This window comes from Ipomoea triloba, chromosome 14 (genome assembly GCF_003576645.1).
Source record: "Ipomoea triloba cultivar NCNSP0323 chromosome 14, ASM357664v1".
Classification (NCBI taxonomy): Eukaryota; Viridiplantae; Streptophyta; class Magnoliopsida; order Solanales; family Convolvulaceae; genus Ipomoea; species Ipomoea triloba.
Genome location: NC_044929.1, coordinates 5,830,987 through 5,854,105, shown reverse-complemented (window position 1 = coordinate 5,854,105; position 23,119 = coordinate 5,830,987). Strand labels below are relative to the sequence as shown.

The 23,119-nt window shown below is 35.6% G+C and overlaps 4 protein-coding genes across 5 annotated transcripts; 1 reads left to right on the top strand and 3 right to left on the bottom strand.

The window, feature by feature from the left end:
- The first annotated feature begins 2,164 nt into the window (after nucleotides 1–2,164).
- LOC116004691 (GDSL esterase/lipase At1g54790-like) lies at nucleotides 2,165–7,045 on the top strand. The gene is made up of 5 exons (XM_031244843.1): nucleotides 2,165–2,469; nucleotides 4,382–4,579; nucleotides 4,927–5,093; nucleotides 5,769–6,039; nucleotides 6,635–7,045. Exons 1-5 carry the CDS (start codon nucleotides 2,202–2,204, stop codon nucleotides 6,901–6,903), a joined length of 1,173 nt encoding a protein of 390 aa, XP_031100703.1. The 5' UTR covers nucleotides 2,165–2,201; the 3' UTR covers nucleotides 6,904–7,045.
- An 85-nt stretch (nucleotides 7,046–7,130) lies between these two features.
- LOC116004690 (elongation factor 1-gamma 2-like) lies at nucleotides 7,131–10,628 on the bottom strand. Of its 2 annotated transcripts, none has more exons than XM_031244841.1 (8): nucleotides 10,499–10,628; nucleotides 10,359–10,409; nucleotides 8,932–9,081; nucleotides 8,798–8,858; nucleotides 8,664–8,716; nucleotides 8,464–8,565; nucleotides 7,811–8,348; nucleotides 7,131–7,720 (listed from the first exon to the last, which is right to left on the bottom strand). In XM_031244841.1, the coding sequence occupies exons 2-8, from the start codon at nucleotides 10,365–10,367 to the stop codon at nucleotides 7,341–7,343; spliced, it is 1,293 nt and encodes a 430-aa protein (XP_031100701.1). In that variant the 5' UTR covers nucleotides 10,368–10,409; nucleotides 10,499–10,628; the 3' UTR covers nucleotides 7,131–7,340. The 2 variants fall into 2 exon arrangements, with proteins under 2 accessions (XP_031100701.1, XP_031100702.1); XM_031244842.1 differs by having other exon boundaries at nucleotides 10,490–10,556.
- Nucleotides 10,629–15,252: 4,624 nt separating this feature from the next.
- On the bottom strand, nucleotides 15,253–17,534 carry LOC116004154. The gene is made up of 2 exons (XM_031244082.1): nucleotides 17,231–17,534; nucleotides 15,253–15,706 (listed from the first exon to the last, which is right to left on the bottom strand). The coding sequence occupies exons 1-2, from the start codon at nucleotides 17,307–17,309 to the stop codon at nucleotides 15,468–15,470; spliced, it is 318 nt and encodes a 105-aa protein (XP_031099942.1). The 5' UTR covers nucleotides 17,310–17,534; the 3' UTR covers nucleotides 15,253–15,467.
- A 1,268-nt stretch (nucleotides 17,535–18,802) lies between these two features.
- LOC116003846 (65-kDa microtubule-associated protein 8) lies at nucleotides 18,803–23,119 on the bottom strand. The gene is made up of 11 exons (XM_031243784.1): nucleotides 22,832–23,119; nucleotides 22,547–22,750; nucleotides 22,007–22,264; nucleotides 21,698–21,910; nucleotides 21,361–21,516; nucleotides 21,122–21,281; nucleotides 20,858–21,009; nucleotides 20,584–20,671; nucleotides 20,395–20,468; nucleotides 20,187–20,261; nucleotides 18,803–19,402 (listed from the first exon to the last, which is right to left on the bottom strand). Exons 1-11 carry the CDS (start codon nucleotides 22,916–22,918, stop codon nucleotides 19,067–19,069), a joined length of 1,803 nt encoding a protein of 600 aa, XP_031099644.1. The 5' UTR covers nucleotides 22,919–23,119; the 3' UTR covers nucleotides 18,803–19,066.

The following is a 23,119-nucleotide window of genomic DNA, read 5'->3' as shown; positions in this document are numbered from 1 at the left end:
GGGTGATTTAACCCCTCATTGTTAGGGATGTCAACGAGACGGGGTGGGGACGGGGGCATACCCCCATCCCCGCCCCGGACTTTCTCCCCCAATGCCCATCCCCACGGGGATTATCGGAGAACAGGGAATCCCCGACTCTATTTTTAAATTGTAAAAATTAAAAAATTTATATTAATCTCAACTTAAATACTACTAAATATTTTAGTACTAGTTTTTTTAAAAAAAATATTTTAGTACTAAATGAAAGAATGCAATAAATAAATAAATGAAAGAATTACAATTCTCTAGTTATAAAGTTACAACCAGCAACTAAAACATTAACAAATTAAACAATCAACTAAAAATCCAAATTTAATTACAAATATATCAATTTCTTTTTACTTTCTATTTTATTTTATGAATTTTTTATTAACGCCATTGGAATATAATTTAATTTCCTTTTTGGGTTGGCAAGAGAGGCAAATTATACCTTAAACCATAGTTCACATCAAAAAATGGACCATTTATATATATTTATTTTTAATATATTGAAGTTCATTTTTGATATAGTACATGCTAAAAAAAACACATAATACACTAAAAACAAATTTTTAGATCAGTAATTCATCTTACAATTCTATGAATTATAGTCCACAATATAAGGATCGGGCAAGAGAAGCCCAGAGGTGTGTTGCCAACTTGCCATCCGTAAAAGCAAATTCTAATATTCGTTTGCAGAAAGCAAATGGAGTTTGGTCCCATCCATCCATCTACCAGATTTCACTTCTCCACAAGCAATAATTTCATTCACCCAAATATGCCCTTGCCCTTCAATTCTAGCGTGGTGAACATTTAGGCCAAGCATGATGAATGCTTTAATTTCTTTGGACGTTGATACACAAACTGGTTTTAGCATGGCGAAACAAATAAAAGTCACTTTCATGTAGAAAATTGAGCTTAAAAAAAAAAGATTTTAATGAGAGTGGGCTCAAGAGTCAAGATCGGAAGCTGGCTCTGGCTTGCTTGTACAAGTCAAAAATTGTTGCCAAAATTTCCAAAACTGTAACAAGCTTGGTTGGCGTGAGTGATCGGGAATTAGAACCTCTTCTCGTATGAAAAATCAATCTGATTAGCACTTTGCCTTTTAATTGGATCGGTCCAGTATAAATGAGGATTAGTCTGAATATAGTATAGGACATGCTCAGAACACCTCGTGATGAAAAAAATAATTTCCAGAACTATACTTTTTAAATGGTTTTTAGAAAAGCTAATTTTAACCTCTCTTTATCAATAAATAGTCTGTGAAATTCTACTTTAAGGTATCAACTATTAATCTATTATAAATACAAATGGGCAGTGTTTTCGTAAATAAAAAAATATATTTATTTTTAGTCTCATTATTAATTTATTATTAGATCACTTCTACATTTGATCTATAAATATTATTTTTCTCATAAGACAAATATGAAAAAAAAAAATTAAAAATAATAATTTTACTTCATTATTTTAAAAATAACACTATTTATTAGATTTCTTTATAATATGCGACATAGTAGGCTCTCAAGTCTCAACATAATAATGAGAAGGCAGAGAAGCTAATAAGCCTCCCTCTAGTAAAGACAAGAATGTAAAAAGTGGGCAAAAGCATTGTTACAGTGGGAAACATTACTTAAGAGTTGCTTCCAGTAATAAGATATGGTTCTAATTCGTATCACGAATATTGAAAATTTGAGTTTAGATCAGACTTTTTGTGCTTTATACAATTTAATGTTGAGTTTCAAAATTAGATTGGAACAATTTACCTCATCATGAACTTAGGACGAATTCTTGGAGTCAGAATATACTGGGAGGAAAGTTGAAAATCTAAGTTACAAAAATAATAAAGAATATAAAAAGTAAAAAAGTAAGAATATACTCCATAAAAAAGAATATAAAAAGAAAAACTATCATGATTATAGTTTGCAATTTTTTTTGGGCGTAACTCAGAATCCGAAGATCAAACCTTCCTTTGAATGTTTGGTTAAAGATAGATGAGTCCCATCCTCTACTCAATATTAATGATAGGTCTGCAACCTTGAATTGGCTTTCCCTACACATCACCCCATACCCACCCCCCCTCCAACCACCATGAGCACTTGTCTATATTATTATAGATTTATGGCAATGGAAACAATCCCACAATGCTCAGTGCACCCTGTTTGGTGGCACTGAAAATCACAAGAATGTCTTCTCCCAACATTTCATCATCTTCTTCCCTTATTATTTTTCAAACCTCTGTTGTTTTCTTCATCATAATAATCTGTTCTCCCTTTGCCAATGCCATTGATTTGAAGTACCCAGCAGTTTTCAACTTCGGCGATTCAAACTCCGACACCGGCAACCTTATCGCCGCCGGGATTGGCGACCCCCTCCTATCCCCCAACGGACAATCTTTCTTCCACCAACCCTCCGGGAGGTTCTGTGATGGACGCCTCATCATCGACTTTCTCAGTACGTAATTAAATGCTATGCTAATTATTCATCATTAATTAGAAACATGCATGGGTGCTACTTCTTAACTACCAGCATCTTGTACTCAATCTCTTAAACCTTATTACTACTTCATAATTTAGTTCAAAAGTTGGTTAACCTAACCACAAATATAATGAATTCAAATAATTATGTAACCTTCCAAAGACCTTGTGGTCTAGTAGTGACATCCGGTGTCCCGGTTTACACTCCCACTGGATGATGGGAATGGGTTCAAACCACAGTTGCAACAGAGTCAGTAGTACTCAGAAAAAAAAATGTAACCTAGCTCCGTAAGTGTATGCAGATTAGGAGTGAGCAAAGATCCGCCTAATCCACTCTAATCTTTCAAATTGTTTTCATCCCATCTGCATACACTTAAAGTGGATAGGACGATGCTGATCTATTTAATAAAACTTCACCACTAATGGTTTGGATATGGATATGACTTTTCAAAATTCACTATATCCAATTCATTTAGTATATATACACCATAAACCTAGTAGCCCACTATTGAGTGTTTTACGGCAGGTATAGTCTAAATAAAAAATTATAGAGAGTATTCAATTTTAAATTTTAACTTGTTCATACTAAGCATAGTCTTTCTCAATTGTCATTATTTTTTATTTTCTGCCTTCTTCGTTCTTCAAGACATATTTGTTTTTCTTCATGGCATCACAATCACATGTAGGTTTAACATTGCGTTAAAGATGAATGAAGATCTGTAATTTAAATTTGCTTGAATTTTAAATTAACTATTTTTATTTTAAAATTGCATAGTTGTTTTTTTTTTTTAATGGGATGCTTGAAAAATTATGATTTTAATTTTTGAATACTTGAAATCTTGTATTGTGGAGTATAAATTTTTTTTTTAGGCTATTAATGATCGAATCAATTGGATCCGCATCCCTAGCTGACGTGAATGCGGATGAGATTTTTCAAATTCACTTTTAGTGAATTGGATGCGGATTCATTCCAAACCCGCTCCAATCCCCTCCGCACTCACCCCTAACACACATATATACACATTTATCTATTTATTTGTTATTTCTTTTCTATCTTTTAACCAACCAGACATTTAAATATAATTTTGCACGTAATTTCGTAATCCAACCAAATAATAAAATACATTCATTTTGAAATTCTGTCTTATTCTTTGGATTTTCATTATGTGATTCAAATATCAGGCTGAGTTTAAAAGAACAATTAGAACAGTTAAACCACTTTAATTACCACTATTCTAACCGCTTTTATATCATCATCATTCTCCAAAATGCACCCTAACATAACTAAGAATTTCTTGAATCTGATCTGCTAGCTTGAATTTAGCTTATAATGTTTTTGTATTTGCAAATAAGTTATGTAAGTATTGAGCAAAACTTAATTTTTAGATATTATATACTTCTGTTTGGTAATATAGTAAGCTTATCAGCCAATTTTGGCTTATTTGACCACTATTAGCTGTTTGACTTGGTTAAACAGCTAATATAAGTGTTTGATTAATTAGCTTTTTGTAACCGCTTATTGCTATGAACTGCTAAATTTAAAAAGTTACTCAAAGCAGCTGTTTTGATCAACTTTTTAAGAAAATCATTTTTGCATTTAATCAGCTAACAGCTAATTTACCAACAATCTTTTTACAATCAGCTAATGATATCAACTAGTCAAACTCACTAACTCAATTAGCTAATTGTTTTACCAAACACTCCCACAACTTTTTTAATACTCCCTTTGTCCCAAAATAGATTCAATAATTGTGTTTAACACAATTTTATCCAATATGCAAATTCGTTTAAATTAAGAGTATTTTATGAATTATTCATAACATGTAATTATAAATCATGATCATAATTTATTTATAATCATAAATTTTACTATATGTTATGTTACACAGTGAAAACTATTGGGATCCCATTTCTGAACCCCTACTTGGACTCCATTGGAGTGCCAAGCTTCAAAAAGGGATGCAACTTTGCAACTGCAGCTTCTACTATACTTCCAACTCCCTCCTCTATCAGCCCATTTTCCTTGGGAGTTCAGGTTGCCCAGTTTCTAGAATTCAAGGCTCGAGCTCTCGAAATTCTAGCCAAATGTAAGTTGTTACTGATTTACGAAAAAATCATACTTTTTGTCTTTCAGTTATAACGATATAGTCAATCTTGCTTCGTGTTCATTGTTATTGTATGCAGTTCTGTTGTGAAAGTTTTGTTGTTTGGTCGTTGATTAATGATGAAAAAATCGAGGATGTGAAATAATAATTATTATTGCAATATAATTGAGGAGATTTTAAATGTTTCATTTGGTTCTTGATATTGTAGTATGGTTTTAGTTTAATCTTTAGGGCTACAATCATTCAAATATTTTCAATGTTTAGTAAATTCAATCCAAATTATTTCTATGGAGATTTTCTTTTTCATTTGAGTTTTAATCTGTGTGCAGCAAGGAAAATGAAAAAATATGTCCCAGCCAAAGAGTTCTTTGAGAAAGGTCTATACACATTTGATATGGGGCAGAATGATCTTGCCATTGCCTTTTATTCCAAGACATTAGATCAAATTCTTGCTTCAATCCCTGCAATTCTAAGGGGATTTGAAGATGGAATTCAGGTAAATATATAAGTCTTGTTATTATAGTGAAAGTATTCATTCATTGTATCTGTTTTGTTTAGTTATTATATTTTAGTTGTTGACAATGCAAATTGTAAAATTAGTTCTTAAATAATGTAGTAAAATGTGTATGTTTTTTGTCCCTCTTAGTAACTTTTGCTATCACTTATCTACCTTTTGTTTTTATTTAGCTGTACAACATATGGAAGGTGATCAATGACAGTATGATGATATAACACGGTACTAGGTGTCAAATAAAAATCAAATGGTAGGTGACAACAAAAGTTAAGAGGGGCCAGAACCGCACATATTTTGCCTATTTGGCCACACATTGGAGACTGATTTTGCAATTGTCACAACCCTAGTCAAATTGGTCATATTGTTGGCTTAGAAGTCACAAGGTTCCAAGTTCGACTCCTAATGAGAACGACATATTAGGCTTTTTGGTTCAATTATGAACAGTCTAAGTTGGTTTACCCAATGCACACCATCGACATAACCTAGGTCGGTTTACCTCCTTATGGTGTCTTACCCAATATACACCATCGAGTAGTGACTGCAGATTTCATTCCATACCAAAAATAAGTAAAAAAGACTAAACATATATAACAAAATACTAAGAATACATTTTTGCATGTATTAGAACTCCTTAAAAGACTAATTTCTTGATCTTAGGAATTATATGAGGAAGGGGCAAGAAATTTTTGGGTCCACAACACAGGTCCTCTGGGATGCCTAGCACAAAACATTGCAAAATTTGGGAGTGATCCATCAAAGCTGGATGGGTTAGGATGTGTGAGTGCACACAATGAGGCTGCTAATCTCTTTAACCTGCAGCTCCATTCTGTTTGCAAGAAGTTGCAAGCCCAATACTCAGATGCAAATATAACATACGTTGACATCTTCACCATCAAGTCTAATCTCATTGCCAATTATTCCACAAATGGTCAGTGTTCCTACCTCTATCTATCTTTGCATGATTACAAGTAGTGCCCCCACCATTAGGTTATACTTAATTCTTGAAATAGAGCATCATCCCTTAAGAGAGGTCGAGGATTTAAAGCACCCTTTTGTATAGAAAAGTCAATACGACCAACACTTTGCCTCTTAATTGGACGTCATTCACAAAAAGGCTACCAAATCAACTGAACCGTGGCCTTTACTGAAGAAGGAAACCAGATTTAGTCGCTTTCTTGATTTGAAGAAGGCAATACGCGATTGGTCGCCGGTGGTGAATTTCATCTCTGGAACTTCATTAACTGGTTATTCCAGGTGTATAACTGATTATTGGATTCAAATGCACCAAAATGACAAGTTAGAGTGTTCAACTACAACTTTCAAAAGTTTAGGGGCCCGTGTAAAGTTCAAGGGCCTATTTGATCATTTTCTCTATATTCAAGAACATTCATAATTTAGATCACAAACTTATTACACCACATAGACCATTAAAGTCTTTGGCATTAGGTTATAGGTGTTTTTCTTTATAATCCTTGACTACTGTTAATAGTTAAAGAGAAAAGTGCATCATCCTGATGTTGCAGGATTTGAACAGCCATTAATGGCATGCTGTGGGGTGGGTGGCCCTCCGTTGAACTATGACAGCAGGGTAGCATGTGGTCAGACAAAGGTTTTGAATGGTACAACAGTCACAGCAGCAGGGTGCAACAACAGCAGTGCATACATAAACTGGGATGGAATTCACTACACAGAGGCAGCAAATCAGTATGTTGCAGACCAAATTAAGACAGGAAAATACTCAGATCCACCTTTGGCTGACAGGATGACATTCCCCCTTCAACTCAACTTCTAATATAATCATTGTTTTATTCTCTCATTTTCTGTTTACTAATCAAATTAAAGGAGTTTCATATATGCTGCTTCAGATGTATGTCAGACATCAAACCCACAGCCAAATGTAATAACTAATGCATGATTTGACTCTTCTTCTACTACTACTAAGACATAAGAATTTCAATATTCAAACTATTTGCATATAGTATGAAACTAGGAAGGGAATACGTCAAGAAAAAAAGCATATTGTCATGAAATCAACTTGCTTTTACTGCTTGTATAATAGATCAAAGTCAAAAACATAAATTTGAATCACAGAGCTGTAATTCTTTGGGGTGAAAGAAATCACATTATAAATGAAGAGAAGGAAATACTAGACTTGCAGGACAAAATTAAGTAGCACTAGAAACTAGAGATACGGGAAAAACCCATGGATAGGATGCAATTCTACTGTACTCACTTGAAACACTTAGCATCCAAAAGATCCTCGCCTTCAAAAGGCTCGTGGTCCTCAATCATCTGGTTGACCCGCTCTCTTTGAGCTTCATCGTTGATGTTTGCTTCCCTCCACTCATACAGCTCCATGTCATAGCATTCATCCATAACGAACTTCGGAATTTCTTTGCCACGGAAGAGCCACAACCCCTTCACCTTGAAGGGAGGCTGTGAACCAATCACCAACATTTTGCCGAATGCATACTTGCGTGCCAGATCCATTCTCTGAAGAAAACCGCTCACCTTGTTCAATGTTACAAAAGACACAGTGTTCTCATCATTGTACTTGTAATCACAGAACCAGAGTGAGTAACCCTCGGGATCGTACATATCCCAAAAACCTGTTGAGCCAATTAAGATAATAATAATTAGCTTCATGACAAGAACGTAATAAGGTATAGAGATAGGTACAGAAAGGAAGATGTGAATACCTTTGATGGCAACTTCCCTGAAGTTGGTCTTAGTGTTTGAGTAGAGCCTCTTCCATTCATCTAGAATCATCTTACTGGGAGGCAAAAGATCAAGAGGATTCTTTGGCTTGGGCTTTGGTGCTTCTTCCTCTGCTCCTTCCTCAGATTTTGGCTCTTCCTTCTTGGGTTTAGGCTCTTCTTTCTTAGCTTCCTTCTTTGCCCCTTTCTTCGGTGGTTCCTCCCTCTGGGGTGTTGCAGGTTCTTTTGGCTGTGCTGGCTTCTTTGATGGAGGAGCTGGAACTGATTCTGCCTGTTTAATTTCTCCCAATATCTTGCTGAAATTTGGCTGATTAACCATAGTCCAGAAGTATCTCTCCACATGAGGGAATTCCTTAGTAAAGCTCTTAGTCATGATCATCTTAAATCCAATGCTAAGATTGCAGGTCATAATAATGTCAGCCAGTGTGACGGAATGTCCAACCAAGAAGGTGTTAGAGGCAAGGTGCAGGTTCAAGGCATCCAATGCTCTCTTAAGTGCGGAGACTGCAACTTCTTCAGCCTGTTTGGGCAATGTTAACAGAAAGTTATTGAGCAATTATCATCGAGTGTAAGTGCATCTCTGTTGTCAGCAATCCCAAGGTGCATAAGGAACAAAGAGAAGCAAATTCACATACCGGAGGCAAATATACACCGTAGCCAAGTCGAGGATACAACCACCTGCCAATATTAGCATCAACCTCCGTAGCCGAGAAATCATTCCATTGTTCAACATGGCCCTTTACAGGTGATGATCAACAAACAGTTGGCACAGTTCAACCAAGAAAAATAAGTAATGTGCTGAACTTAATTAAATTGAAATTTAAAGATAACTTACATATTCAATCAATGAAGACCCAAAAAGTGCACTGTCAGGCTTGAATTTAGCAACTAGAAGAATTAATAGAAGTAAAATCAGAATAGAACATTGCTGGCAGGATCAGATTAAGTGGAAATAAAACAAATTCTCACCATATCGTGCAATTGCATTGCTCTCAAACACAGACCCATCAGGTGTTTCAAGCACAGGAACCTACAAAAATGTCAGCAAAAATCATTAAAAAGTGTAAATGAAAATTCATTTTTCCCAACCGGGGATGTACTACCTTTCCAATTGGATTCATCTTAAGAAACTCAGGAGTCTTGTTTGATACACCCATCTGAAAGTCCTTCACCAGTTCAATCTTTATACCATTGTATTCTGCAGCAATGAGAGCCTTGAAAGCGTTTTTGTTCGTACTAGAGGAATGCAGAATCTATCATGCAGGGAAAAAAGTTAGTGTGCTATGAATGACAGAACTTGCATATAATGAATACCAACCAAAGGTTAATGCATCACTGAACAAATTCATATGCAGTTAAGTTGATAAACTATTGGGTATTGCTGTTAGAACAGCTCTACTTTGAATATAGTCCACAAAACATGCTACTTTTAACATGAAAAAAAAATGCCCACAACAAATCATGAATAAATCAATAGTTTTTTTAAATGCTTATGTCTTTCAAGCATAAAATTATGTAAGCAACAAAAATATTTGAACGTGGTACATATACAACATAAAACTAGCAAAGCATTTGAAGGGAAAATTTGCGCTCCAAAAAACCCTAAATACAAAATACACAAATTTAGAAAAAATAAAGTTACTAGGGCACAGCATTTCCCCATTCCTGAACACAAAAATTTGACACACCGGCCCTTTTACAGCAGCAGAGTCCATACACACCCCGCACAGTAAAAAAACAGAAAAAAACAAAGCATGCACGCACATAAAACTAGCAACGTGTATGGAAAGAACAAGTGCAGCATCTGATCAAGAAATATAAGACACTGATAAAAGACAATTTACAAAAATACAGATTACAGCATTTCTCATAACCAGATAAAAAAAATATATGTAACCCGCCAAGTTTAAGGTATAATGATCATCAATTCAATGCATCTTCTTGAAGCAAATGTACAAAGCATTAAAAATTTAGGTTCTTTCAAAAAAAAAAAGTTAGGTTCTAGACATGAAAACATCAGCAAAAGGGATCATCTTTTAGTCAAAGGCAGACAAGCTATATATATATAATTTTCCAGCAAAAAGCAATATTATCAAAAAATTAGCAAACGTATAACACCCAAAACTGCTACTGATGAAGAATCCAGTATAAAATCAGCAAAAGGGATCATCTTTTAGTCAAAGGCAGACAAGCTATATATATATAATTTTCCAGCAAAAAGCAATATTATCAAAAAATTAGCAAACGTATTTCCAGCAAAAAGCAATATTATCAAAAAATTAGCAAACGTATAACACCCAAAACTGCTACTGATGAAGAAATTAGCAAACGTATAACACCCAAAACTGCTACTGATGAAGAGTCCAGTATAAAATCAGCAAAAGGGATCATCTTTTAGTCAAAGGCAGACAAGCTACATATATAATTTTCGAGCAAAAAGCAATATTATCAACAAATTAGCAAACGGATAACACCCAAAACTGCTACTGATCAAGAATCCAGTATAAAAGAGAAGATCATAAGGATTTACCAGAGCCATGGCTTCGGTGTAGAAACTTCAATGAATTATCACCGCAGAAACCTGACAAACAAATAAAACAAATCACCGATAATCATCAGGAGAATATAAATTCAAAGATATGTATATAGAGAGATATTTACTAGTGAAACCTGGGTTTGGCTCCGTAGAAAGTGGTGGAGGTTTAGGGTTTCTGTTGATTGAGATCAAAAACGTGGTAATGTGGTATTGTGGTATAATAACAACCGTTACGTGGATACCGTTTTGGATACCCGAAATGCAATAGAATTATATCGGGTCCGGGCCAAACGAGAAAGGTTAGTTCAATTTAGCCATTTTATTTTAGGAAAAAGTATTAAATTGACCCTCTAAGTCAAACAGATAGTGCAATTAGATATTTAAAAAAAGCTTTATTTAATCTCCTTAAACTTGCTAAAATTTCAATTGGATTCAAAATTACCTAATAGCAAGTTAGTGCAACACGGGACTGACATGTTTTTTTTTTTAATTTTATTTTTTAATGATTTTTATTTTACTTTTTGTTTTATTAAAAATTTTCTCCTTTCAAAACAAAAAATTCTTTTTTTATTTATAAGTTTTTGAATTTTTTAATTTTATTATGGAAAAAGTGTCAAATAGACCACTGAACTTATCGCTTTTGTGCAATTGGGCCATTAAACTTAAAAAGTGTGCGATTCAACCATTAAACAAGCAAAATTTGTGCAATTGGACCATTTTTACAAAAAATTTTAATTCAATTTGAGTAAAAAACATTTCAATATTAACTCCCAACTAGTATAGTAGAAGAAAATGCAACTCTTAATACATATATGTTAGTAATATAATTGGATTCTACTAGAAAATTTTTGTAAAAATTGTCCAATTGCACAAATTTTGTTTGTTTTATGGTTGAATTGCACATTTTTTAAATTCAATGGCCCAATTGCACAAAAGCGATAAGTTTAGTGACCTATTTAACACTTTTTCCTATTATTATTAAACAGCCACCGGCTTAACCACCGGTGGCTATCGGACGACAACCACGAATGTTCAAAAATAACGGCAGGTGGCTGTCTCTCTCTCTCTATCTTTTCTTTAGCTTGGACTACTTCGGCGAAAATCCTAATTCGTTGATCGGTCAACTAGAGGTGCTGGGTTTGGTGTGGTGTATTGGGGTGTGGAAATGTCGGATCGTTCCAAGGTTATGCTTGGGAATATTGAAATTCATTTGAATATTTAAAGTAAAGTTTTGATTCTTTTGGGGGAATTTTCCCTTTGTGTTTGGTCTCGATTTTGGATCTTCTTCTCTAGGTTGCGCTTATTGCTTAATTTAGCTTCTCCTTTGTTGTGAAAGTCATTGAGTTTATGGGTTTTGTGTGATGGTTAATTGTAGCTCCCTGAATTTGGTGGATCTGTTCTGGATGTTTCTTGTGCGGAGGAGATAGTCTAGATCTAGAAGACAGCCATGGCTCTCAAATTTGTCGGGTCAAATAAACCTTCAAACTATATTGATTTGTGTAATTAGACCCTTCAACTTTCAAAAGTTCCAATTAGAACCTCAAACTTACAAAAAAAAAAAGTGCAATTAACCATATTTGTAGGTTGCCTTCAAGTTAAAGGTCAATTACTTGATGATTAGATTTTTCAAGCTGATTTGGCGAGCTAATGTGGCCTCCACATATTTTTTAAAAAATAATATATTATATTAAATTTAATTTTTAATTAATAATAATAATTATAAATTAAAATTTTTATTAAAATAAATCTTCTAAATTTTATTCGTCTTTCGCCATACTTGCCGATTGAGACAGTTCGGCACTGCCTTCTTCAATCTCCATTCTCTTTTTCATCTGTTTTTTCGCCCAGATTAAGCTCGCCCACTTAATGCTGCTAAGCATAAGAGATTCCAAAATGCAATTGGTAAGACTTAGGGTGTGTTTGGTTGGGGGTTTAGGCATAAGGTATGGGTATCAAAGTGATTGCTAGTGTTTGGTTGATAGGTTTTGTTAATGCTACTATGGGTTTGGAATACCCCATTAATGGCAAAACCCATACCCTTATTAAATAAGGGTTTCATCTCCCTTCATCATTTCTTCCCCAACTATTAATAATCATTCCCATTCCACCCAACTACCAAACATGCTAAATACTTTCACCAAAACCCATTACCATTACCAAGTATTTGATACCCATTCCGATTCCGATTCCCATGTACGAACCAAACGCACCCTTAGGGTGTGTTTGGTTCGCACATGGGAATCGAAATCGGTATGGGTATCAAATACTTGGTAATCGTAACGAGTTTTGGTGAAAGTATTTTGCATGTTTGATAGTAATGTGGAATAAGAATGATTATTAATAATTGGGAAAGAAAGTAGGAAGGGGAATGAAATCTTTATTTCATTAGAGTATGTGTTTTCCAATTAATGAGGCATTCCAAACCTATAGTTGTATTCTAAAAACCTATCAACCAAACAATAACAATCACTTTGATATTCATACCTTATACCTAAACCCACCAATCAATCACACTCTTAGTGTTGGGAAAATCATGCACTCTAGACTTAGTCTTGGGCCAATCATTAATCCCTTCATTCATACCTATTACTTTGATTAATGTTTTAATTTTGTTTGGTTATATTTGTTTAATCACATTATTTGTATTGTTGATATGTATTGGTTTATCTTTATATTTGTTCCGAATCAAGTTTGTGCGAGGATTGTATTGATTGATATCACTCTGTGATGATAATAATAATTAATTGTATTGTTGATATGTATTGGTTTATCTTTATATTTGTTCCGAATCAAGTTTGTGTGAGGATTGTATTGATTGATATCACTCTGTGATGATGATGATGATGATAATAATAATAATAATAATAATAATAATAATAATAATAATTGTTTTATTTCCAGTTTTCTATATACGTAATGAAGGTTGTGGTCATCTTTCCGGTATGCGGGAGATGGTCAATCGGTGAGGATGGCGAACTACAAATAAAATTTAGAAGATTTTTTAAAATCTTTTTTTTTTAAATTTACGATTATTATTATTAATTAAAAGTTAAATTTAATATAATATATTATTTTAAAAAAATATGTGGAAGCCGCATCAACTTAAAAAATCAAATCATCAAGTAGTTGACCTTTTAACTTGAAGCTGAAGGCAACCTACAAATAGTTCCAATTGCACTTTTTTGTAAGTTTGAGGTTCTAATTAAAGCATTTTAAAGTTGAAGGGCTTAATTGCACAAATCAATATAATTTGAGAGTTTATTTGATCCTTATCCCAATTTGTTTTAACAAAGTGTGTGATACTGTGATACAATATTTGGTCTTCGTTAATATTATGTTCTCATATATAATAGCACCGAGAACTGCATCACTCGTGGGTAGTGCGTGTTTTTTTACTAAACTCTAACCATTAATTTACCATAAATACATACATATACATATACATATACATATACATATATATATATATATATATATATATATATATATAGGGAAGAGTTCAGGTGCAGGTATATCTTTCAGTGCGGTTGTGTTGTACTCACCTTAAGCATTAAAACAACGCACCTTACACAAACCACACACCTTAAGCTAAAAACATAAATCATGCACCTAAAGTTTTTAAATGGTGCACATTCAGTTGAAAAAATACACTGCGCACCTTATGTACACAAACCACGCACCTAAAGTTTTAAAATGACGCACATTAAGTTTCAATAACTCACGCACCTTAAGCATACATATTACGCACCTTAAGAAGGAAAATCACACACCTTAATCTTTATGTTCATGCACCTTAAGCTTTAACACTCACGCACATTAAGCATACAAATCATGCACCTTAAGAATGAAAATCGTACACCTTAAGAAGAAAATTACGCACCTAAAGCCACCGCACAACCGCACTTGAAACACCACACCGCATGAGAACTGAATTCTTTATATATATATATATACACACACACACGTATATATACTGCATCTTATGACCATGCTAAAAAAATTAATGCGAGACATATCCAGTTAAGCACAAGTGCACAAGTAAATAGCTTCACCTCTAACCTCCTGCATACTGGATAGATCCTGTTTGGTAACATAGTTAGCTTATAAGTCAATTTAAACATGTTCAATCACTATTAGTTGTTTGACTTGGTTAAACAGTCAATATGAGTGTTTGGTTAATCAACATTTTGTAATAACTTATTGTTCCAAAATGTTAAAATTAAAAAAAAAAACTGCTTTGAGCAGCTTTTTTTGATAAGCTTTTTGAGAAAAATAAATTATACTCTTAAAAGTCATTTTACATGTAATTAGCTACTAGCAAAAAGCTAATTTATCAAAAATCTTTCTACAACCAGATAATGCTATCAACTAGTCAAACCTGCTAACTCAATCCGTTAACAACTATTTGCCAAACACTCCCCAGAGACTATTTACCAATAACTGAAAATACAAAAATGAAACAAAACAATCTCAAAAAATTGAAATTCAAAAACTAATTGTAATCAGCTTTTAATGGTTTGTGGTTGCAATCAAGTAAGATACTGCAAAATTTGGACCAGAAAAGGCATAAATCTGCACATTTTACAGTTTTAATTCGATAAATCACACTCAGAGTTATAAACTGCAAGACCTGCGAACAAATATCACAAAACCAGGCAAATAAATCTGCATATTTTACAGCATCTGAAGTGAAATGATGAGATAGATCACCATTAAGGGTACTGTACTGTACTCCGTATTATTTTTTGCAATGGAATTTACAAGTCTTCTAAAACACTTCAAAGATAGATGCAGGTATGGCCATGTTAAAAACTATATCAACCAACCAGCAAGGAAATTTGTCATGAATCACATAAATTAAAAAGCCAGCTAAAGCAACAAGCGAAAGTAGATGAATAACCCGAAGTGATACTTTGAATCATGATCTGGTCAATTTCAAAGATGACTATGGTAAACTATACTGGTAATTCGTTTATAAACGCTCATAAAACTAGTCAATCCCGACAAAAAGCTCAAAATGAAAGTAAATGCACATGTCGAATTCAGTGGTAGCGCACCTTTACTAAATTTATATATGAGTACATTGGTAAGCAATGTTCTTCATCAATCCCTGATGCCAAGCTCAACCTCGAGATCGTCATCTTCTTCGAAAAGCTTCAGCAGACGGGCATGCTGCTCCTCTCTCCTCTTCTTCTGCCATATCTTGAAGAGAACAAAAGCAAATCCAACAAGAGCCAACATCCCGAGACACAAACCAAGAACGACTACTCTGGTAGAGCTACTGGATGAATGACTCGGAGCTTTCGTTCCAGAATTTGAAGATGACGAGTCATCCGCCAATCCTATAGAGACCAGACAGGCAAACACAAAATAGTCAATACACTATCCCAAAAAAAGAAACTAAAGAAGATTCACTTATAATGATGTGTAACATAATGTTATATGGGAAAGCAATAGTTTACAAGAACTCTAAAATCTTGATTTTCATGAAAGCCATTAACCAACCTAAGATTTTCAACTCTTCATGGAAGCACAAGGCGGGTTCTTGAGGCAAGATTTTCAACAGTCTTTAAGTATAATTCTTTCTCATTGAATGTATGAGAAGTATAATGTAACTTAGCATAACTAGACATGCACTGTAAACCAAGACAAATGGTTATCTGACCACTTTTGGGCTAATAATTTACCTGCTCTTATCATAGAGCCTACAGCCACTGCCACCACTCCAAGAACTAATATACAAATATTAATTGAGAAAAAATGCAATAGTTTGCCCATCCAACCTTCCCCCAATCATTCCCACCCCCACCAATACAATCAGAAGGAGTTCAACTGCCCGCATGGGCAGCTCAACTGGTCACAAAAGTGAAATTTGTCACAAGAGACCAAGGATCGAGTCTCATCAACGGCGGTGTGGGAGCAACCTCTCAAAATGAGAGGCACTCCTTGTGCATAGTGAGCAAAAGGCTAGTTTTTGTTGGTCAGTTAAGTCACCATGATTTACCCCTCCACAAACTGTCGGGCCGGGTGTGGGGGCGCCTGGGGTGAGCGATTGCACCTTTTTGTCACAAGGAGTTCAACTCCAAGTAGTCCCACATAACTGAAATAAAAAATAGAAACCCAAAATCTTCTCGTTTTCCTTCATTTTGGGTCGAAATCTTCATAGTAGTAAATCCAAGAAAGATTCAAATGCTATAGCCACAATAGTCCTAAAATTAACCTAACTTCAACCTAAGATTTTCAACTCTTCATGGAAGCACTAGGCGGGTTCTTGAGGCAAGATTTTCACCAGGTCTCTATGTATAATTCTTTGATTTCTTTCTCATTGAATTTATGAGAAATACAATGTAACTTAGCATAACTAGACATGCACTGTAAACCAAGACAAATGGTTATCTGACCACTTTTGGGCTAATAATTTACCTCCTCTTATCATAGAGCCTACAGTCACTGCCACCACTCCAGGAACTAATATACAAATATTAATTGAGAAAAGAAGCAATAAGTTCGACCATCCAACCTTCCCCCAATCACTCCCCCCAAAATCTTCTCACTTTCCTTCACTTTGAGGGTTGAAATCGAGAATGAAATCTTCATAGTAGCAAATCCAAGAAAGGTTGAAACGCTATAGCCACATAGTCCTAAAATTAACCTAACTTCAACCATAATTCAATCTAGATGGATAATAGAATCAACTGGGATTTCAAATCAAGCAAACCCATGAAAAGCAAATCAAACTTGAACTACCAAATCTGAAATTTAAAGCTCAAGAAAAAGCATTACATAAAAAGAAAATGAAGCTTGGGTATCAACAGAAACAGTAAATTCGAACTGGGTATTCAAGAATTGGGAAGAAAAGGCCAAACCCGGAATCAGTTGAAGAAACGCCGACAAAACAACGAGTACCCATGGTTGCATAGAGCTCAGAGAAGAGGCTCTGGCCATCTTTTTGTTACTCCAATTTCTTGAAAATAACAAAGTAGAGATAAAAGAGTAAAATTTAAACTTGTGATATAAAGCAGAGAAATAGTAGTTGTGATGTCGAACTTGATGAGTGCCAGCAGCAGATTCGGCACCTAGTAGTTTGATTTCACGTGGAATTCAAGCTGAAATTATGAAAATTTTTCTATTTCTCCCTTAAAATGAAAATAGATTTGAGTTAAAATGTGATGAGCCAGTTGATTTTAGTGCTGACTACTAAAAATCTAAAATATAATGCGCTAATTTTACTTGGACCCCTGAGGTTTCAGTCATTTACACTTGGATCTCCTATTGTCACATTATTTACACCAAAGCCCCATAAAATTTAGTTAGGATGATGTGAAATGATGTGTTTTGATTTATGAATTATAAGATTATTTGCATCTTTTAAACACTTTCTTAGGTGGTTAGCAACCATGCACTTTTGGTGGATTGCAATCTATTTTTCAGAAAGCTACATCCAACTGGTTTACAAATTTGATAATAACATAATTGCAAAATTTGCTATTTCTATTATCAAAATTACAAACAACATGGATTGTTGCTTTTTTAAATTATTATTATTATTGAATTGTGTAATTACTATTACTTTGTTAATACTATTAATTAAATTTTAATTAATTTTATTTTTTCATTAATAAAATACCACGATGCAAGATAGGGTAATTAGTAATGCACACTCCCTAAGACCACAATACACACCTGTCTAAATTAATTAATCACGCAATTTGAAACTAATGGACAATTATGCTCGCTAAATAGCTTCACAAAGTAGTCTCACCTACACAAGATCACGGACAAAGGTTGCAGCAGTTCACCGAGATATTGGAGTTTGACATGGTAAGACAAACAATACCCTAAGCTACGTAAAAATATTAATGCCCAATATGTTCAGCTTAATTAAATTCCAACATTGTGCCCGTACCCTATGAATCTGTGATGCATTTTTGTGGGCAAAACAGGCGTGGGCAGCAACTACTATGTTGGGCAAGCATGTACATTGCATGCACCAACTGGGTGCGTAAATTAACGTTTTTTTACATTTCCTAACAGAATTTTTTCCTTTTTCTTTTCTCATTTTCCCACTTCTCTCCTTCTCTTCTATACATGTACCTGCAAAAACTAAAGAAAAACACCAATAAATAAAGTTGCTCTTACAAAATTTACAAAACTTTCAATACAAATGACTTTAAAAAAAAAGTGGTAATGTCAAATCATATTATCCACTTCCATTGCTGGGGTGTGGATAGCCCGACTAAATATGACAATTCACATTATTAGTTTTGTGGATATTTGTTCTTATTTATTTATGTGGGTCGGATTTAGATGTAAAATTGTGTTGGGATTGTAGATACTTCTTGTTGTGTCATACATCTAGTCGTGCCATGATATATGACATGGCAGAAATTAATGCAAATGGTAAGAAAAAAGAAGAGAAAAATTCCCATACATAGTTCTGAATCATCGTCAAATTCAAATCACAGGTTTTATTAGCAAATACAGTCACAACAACTCACAACCCTTTTGTTTAATCCGCCTTCCTAACATGAAAACATATCATTACAGAAACACTGTTGCAAAAAAAGAAACAATCTTGATTATTCCATGGCAAGCTATAAATGTCATTTCCTAGAAAAAATTGAAGCTTTATGATTTCTTTTTTGTTGTGTTTTGGTTGCAAACTAAAGTTAAAACTTTGATGCGCAGTGGGAGGAGAAGAGTTAAGGTGAGAATGGGACAGAAAAGGCGGAGACTAGTGAAGCTGCATCATGAGAAGGAGAAAAGGGCTTGAGCCGCCGGCGTTCTTTCTTAGCTTCCTTTATGGAAGAAGGGATGTTATCATGCGGTGGTGAGTTAATGGTTTTGGATCCCAGCAGAGAGAGGCGTCTGTTCAAAGGTGTGGCATTGCCAGAACCAGAAGAGGAATTGGAATCTCCATTTATGCTTCTATCTAACACTGATAGGCGTCTGTTGCTGGTGCTTGGCCTTGGCACGTAGAAATTTTCTTGCCCAACCACTGTCTGACCCTGACCCTGAACCTGGAGTTTCTTCTGCTCCTGCAACACCATAATTGCTTTCTTAGGATTAAAAGCTTACCACTACAATTTTTATACCACTTGTTAGATCAAGCTCTTACTGCAAAAAGTTATTGCTTGTAGTCAAGGCGTAATTTTATTTCTTTATAATTGTATAGCATGAGTGCCACATTTCAAAAGGTCGAGGTTGGAATTAGCTTTTTTAGCCTCGGCCCAATAATCCTTAACCACCGGCTGTTGGATTTGACCCTTCAAACCTCTGTCCAACAATTTCCTGCCACTGGGGTGAACTTGGCCCTTTAAGCCTCCACTCAACAATCCCAGCCATTAGGTGCTGGACTTGGCCCTTTAAGCCTCCGCCCAACAATCCCCACCACTAGGTTTTGGACTTGGCCCTTCAAACCTCTGCTATCTCCTGTCACCGGGTATTGGACTTGGCTCTTTAGGCCTCCGTTCAACAATCCCCAGCCACCTGGGATTTGGCTTTTCAAGCCTCCGCCCAACAATTCCCAGCCATCATGTTTTGGACTTGGCCCTTCAGGCCCCGCCCAACAATGCTCAGTCACCGAGTGCAAGACTTGGCCCTTCAAGTTTCCATCCAACAATACCCAGCTACCAGGTGTTGGACTTGACCCTTCAAACCTCCTTTCAACAATCCCCAGCCACCGGGTGTTGGACTTAGCTCTTTAGGCCTCTGCCCAAGAGCTTCAATTCTTACTTGTAACATTTCTGATCCTCTTTTCTATTGTGTTTCCATCTATGTATTATTAAGGAAGATGATGATATGCATTTTGTTTTTACTAACCCTTTGTCTTTGTATCTCTTCTTCTTTTTCCTTCCTCAGCAGGTTGTACTCCTCCAACATTGCCAGCAGTGGCACCTATAATATGTGATGTAAGGCAATGCTTGATTGTTCAGTGGTTATAGTTGATTTTGGATTTCATATTCTGTGATCTTTACATCTCACCGCCTCAATTTGATGCGCTGGGAAGTCATTTAATTAGGATCCTTACCTCATCATATAGAAAAACTTTGTTGCGTTCTTCTTCCCAGCTCTTAGTCTTGGTTATCAGTGAATCCACCAAAGCTGCACATAGACAACCAGTATTAAGAATGCACATGATGGCTTGGTGGTTAGATGCTAATGTGGTCATTCTATTTAAGGTGTCATTTGATTCTGTTAATGATTAATGTTTTGGTACCTGGTATTTTGTTAACCATTAATCTAGCACGCTCCGCTCTTCTAAGATTCTTGTGAGCACCTCTGCTAACTGAATACCGGTTCTCATCCTGAAATCATACAATCAATCTTAGGAACATGGGATTTACGAGAACAATAGTTCTGGGAATGATTTTATATTGATCAATCCGATTTACAAAATAGTGTGACTAGAATACAGAGTCCTAATAAGAGTCAGGAAGAGTACTAAAAGATATTATCTAGTATGCATACTCATAGGAGGAGAAGGAGCTCACCCTGCTATACTCTTCCAGCCACCGCTCTTCATCGCGAGCTGATATCCATTTCTCCACTTTCTCCATTATCGCGTTCCTGCTAGATGCCTCTTCCTGTGCTTGTGATATCTGTTCATCCATACTCTTGAGGAGATTGGCATGGTCGATCTCCCCTTTTGTATGTTTCAGTCAGTTTCCAAAGCGGTGTGTATATTGTATACCTTCTTCATTGTTAAGATAAAGTGTAAAAATTGTATAAAGCAAAAAGAGTTATTTAGGTCCAACCAGAATTCAAAAGCTTCGTTATATTCTCCATCTCTGGCCTCGAAGGGATTTCCATATGGGATCGCTTGCATATCTCCTCGAGCTCAGTTTGTTTCTTGAGGAATAGCTCTTTCATCTTGCTTGCTTTTAGCTGGTCTAATCTCTTCACTTCTGTCTCGGCCTGGAAGGGTACTAAAATGATATTATCATTTAGGTCTTGTGTTTTTGGTCCAAATATTACCAGCTGAAAGTACACTAACCTGCTGGATTGTGTTTGGAGTTAGGCTCCCAGGGCTCGATATCTCACCCGATGAAACAGTTATTAAACTGGTCACATAGGAGAATGGTAGCCGCTCTTTTTGGGGTGTGTCCATGAGATTCCACAAGTTCGTCAATGCATTACCAAGTTCGTGAAGCTACAGACAATGCCGGTGTAAAAATTAAGTGAAGCACACGACACTTTCGCCTAGAATTGCAACTTGACAACATTTGAAACTCGAAAGAATGAAAGGAGTAACAGGTTTGGTTTGGTTTGGTTTAGTTTAGTTGCAGTCTTGAATTGGTTTTCCTTAAAATAGTTAACTGTTTTTACAGTACCTTCTCAAGCCGGGTTCTCTTCTCTGCTTCGAGGGACACCACGGTGCTGTCTAGTTTTGTCAGTATGGCATTGCTAATGTTCTTTGACAGCCCAGATAACTGGTTCAGGCTCGGGTGAACTTTGGTGATGATCGAGGACGAATCTATCCCTAGTATCGCTGACAGGTTCTGGATGGTGCATATATACTTATCCACCTTTTGGAGTCTCTCAATCTTTGATGCCAATGAAACAGTTCAAAATTTTAACTATGTGACATATATTTGATGCAGATTCAAGCAGTCACATATATATATAAGCAGCATATATACCTTCTCGTTCTGGAGGCGTTGAAGCTCGTTCTGGTACTCTTCTAATTTCTTTAGTGAAAGATCATTCTCATTCACTTTAACATTGGATGATGAATCGTTGAACTCAGGTTGGCCTGCAATCTCTGCAGAGATCTTGTGAATCTGTCCTTGCACAGTTCTGAATTGCCTTACTCTCTCGTCTTTTCTTAGCCTCATCTCTCTTAAAGCAGGCGTGATTGAATCTAGCTGTTCCTTTAGTGTCCCGCTCATTTTCTCGGGCTGCTTTGCACACAATGAAGTCATTTCTTATTGACTATTGACATTACTTGTATGTTAGCATAAGTATAGAACTGAATGATGCGTTCTGTCTCAACTAAAAGTTTAAACTGATAGTCAGAAGTTACTTGTATGTTGGCATAAGTACAGAATTGAAGGATACGTTCTCTCTCAACTAAAAGTTTAAACTGACAGTGAAAAGTTACTTGTATGTTCGGCATAAGTATAGAATTGAATGATGTGTTTTGTCTCAACTAAAAGTTTAAACAGATAGTGAGAAATTACCCTTCCAGGAAGCGAGCGCTCTCCAAGAAGGAGAAGGAGATGGGTAAACTCGGCCTCAGAGTCTGCGAGTTCCTGATGGAGGCGAGCTCTGGAAGTGTTGGCATTGTCGACTTTCCTTCTGTAAACCTCGAGGCACTCCTGCTCGATGTCCAGCAGCACCTTCTCCCTCTCGAACTGATCCTCCCCGACTTCATCCCATATCATCTGCCATACATATAAATCAGAATGCGCATTAGTCCTTTGCTCAACGACAGTATACTATACGTTTCACGGGGAAACACTTGCCTGCAGCTCTTGCAGCAGATATCCACATGAGGTTTCGAGCAGGGCTGAACTCTGCACCCCCCCGAGTGGCGTTTGGAACGACCCCATTTGGGCAGAAGAGGAGCTGCAGAATCCCGGGTTCGGTTGAAAGTTTGGTTCTGATGGTTTTTTGTGGAAGAGATGAATATGGGACAGGAATGATGAGGTTAGTCCTTTGGGTATGAATAGTTGCTTCAAAGATAAGACTAAAATGGTTTGGTAATTGAGAAGCTTTGGGTTCAAGAGTTCTCTCCACTGCTTTTTTTTTTT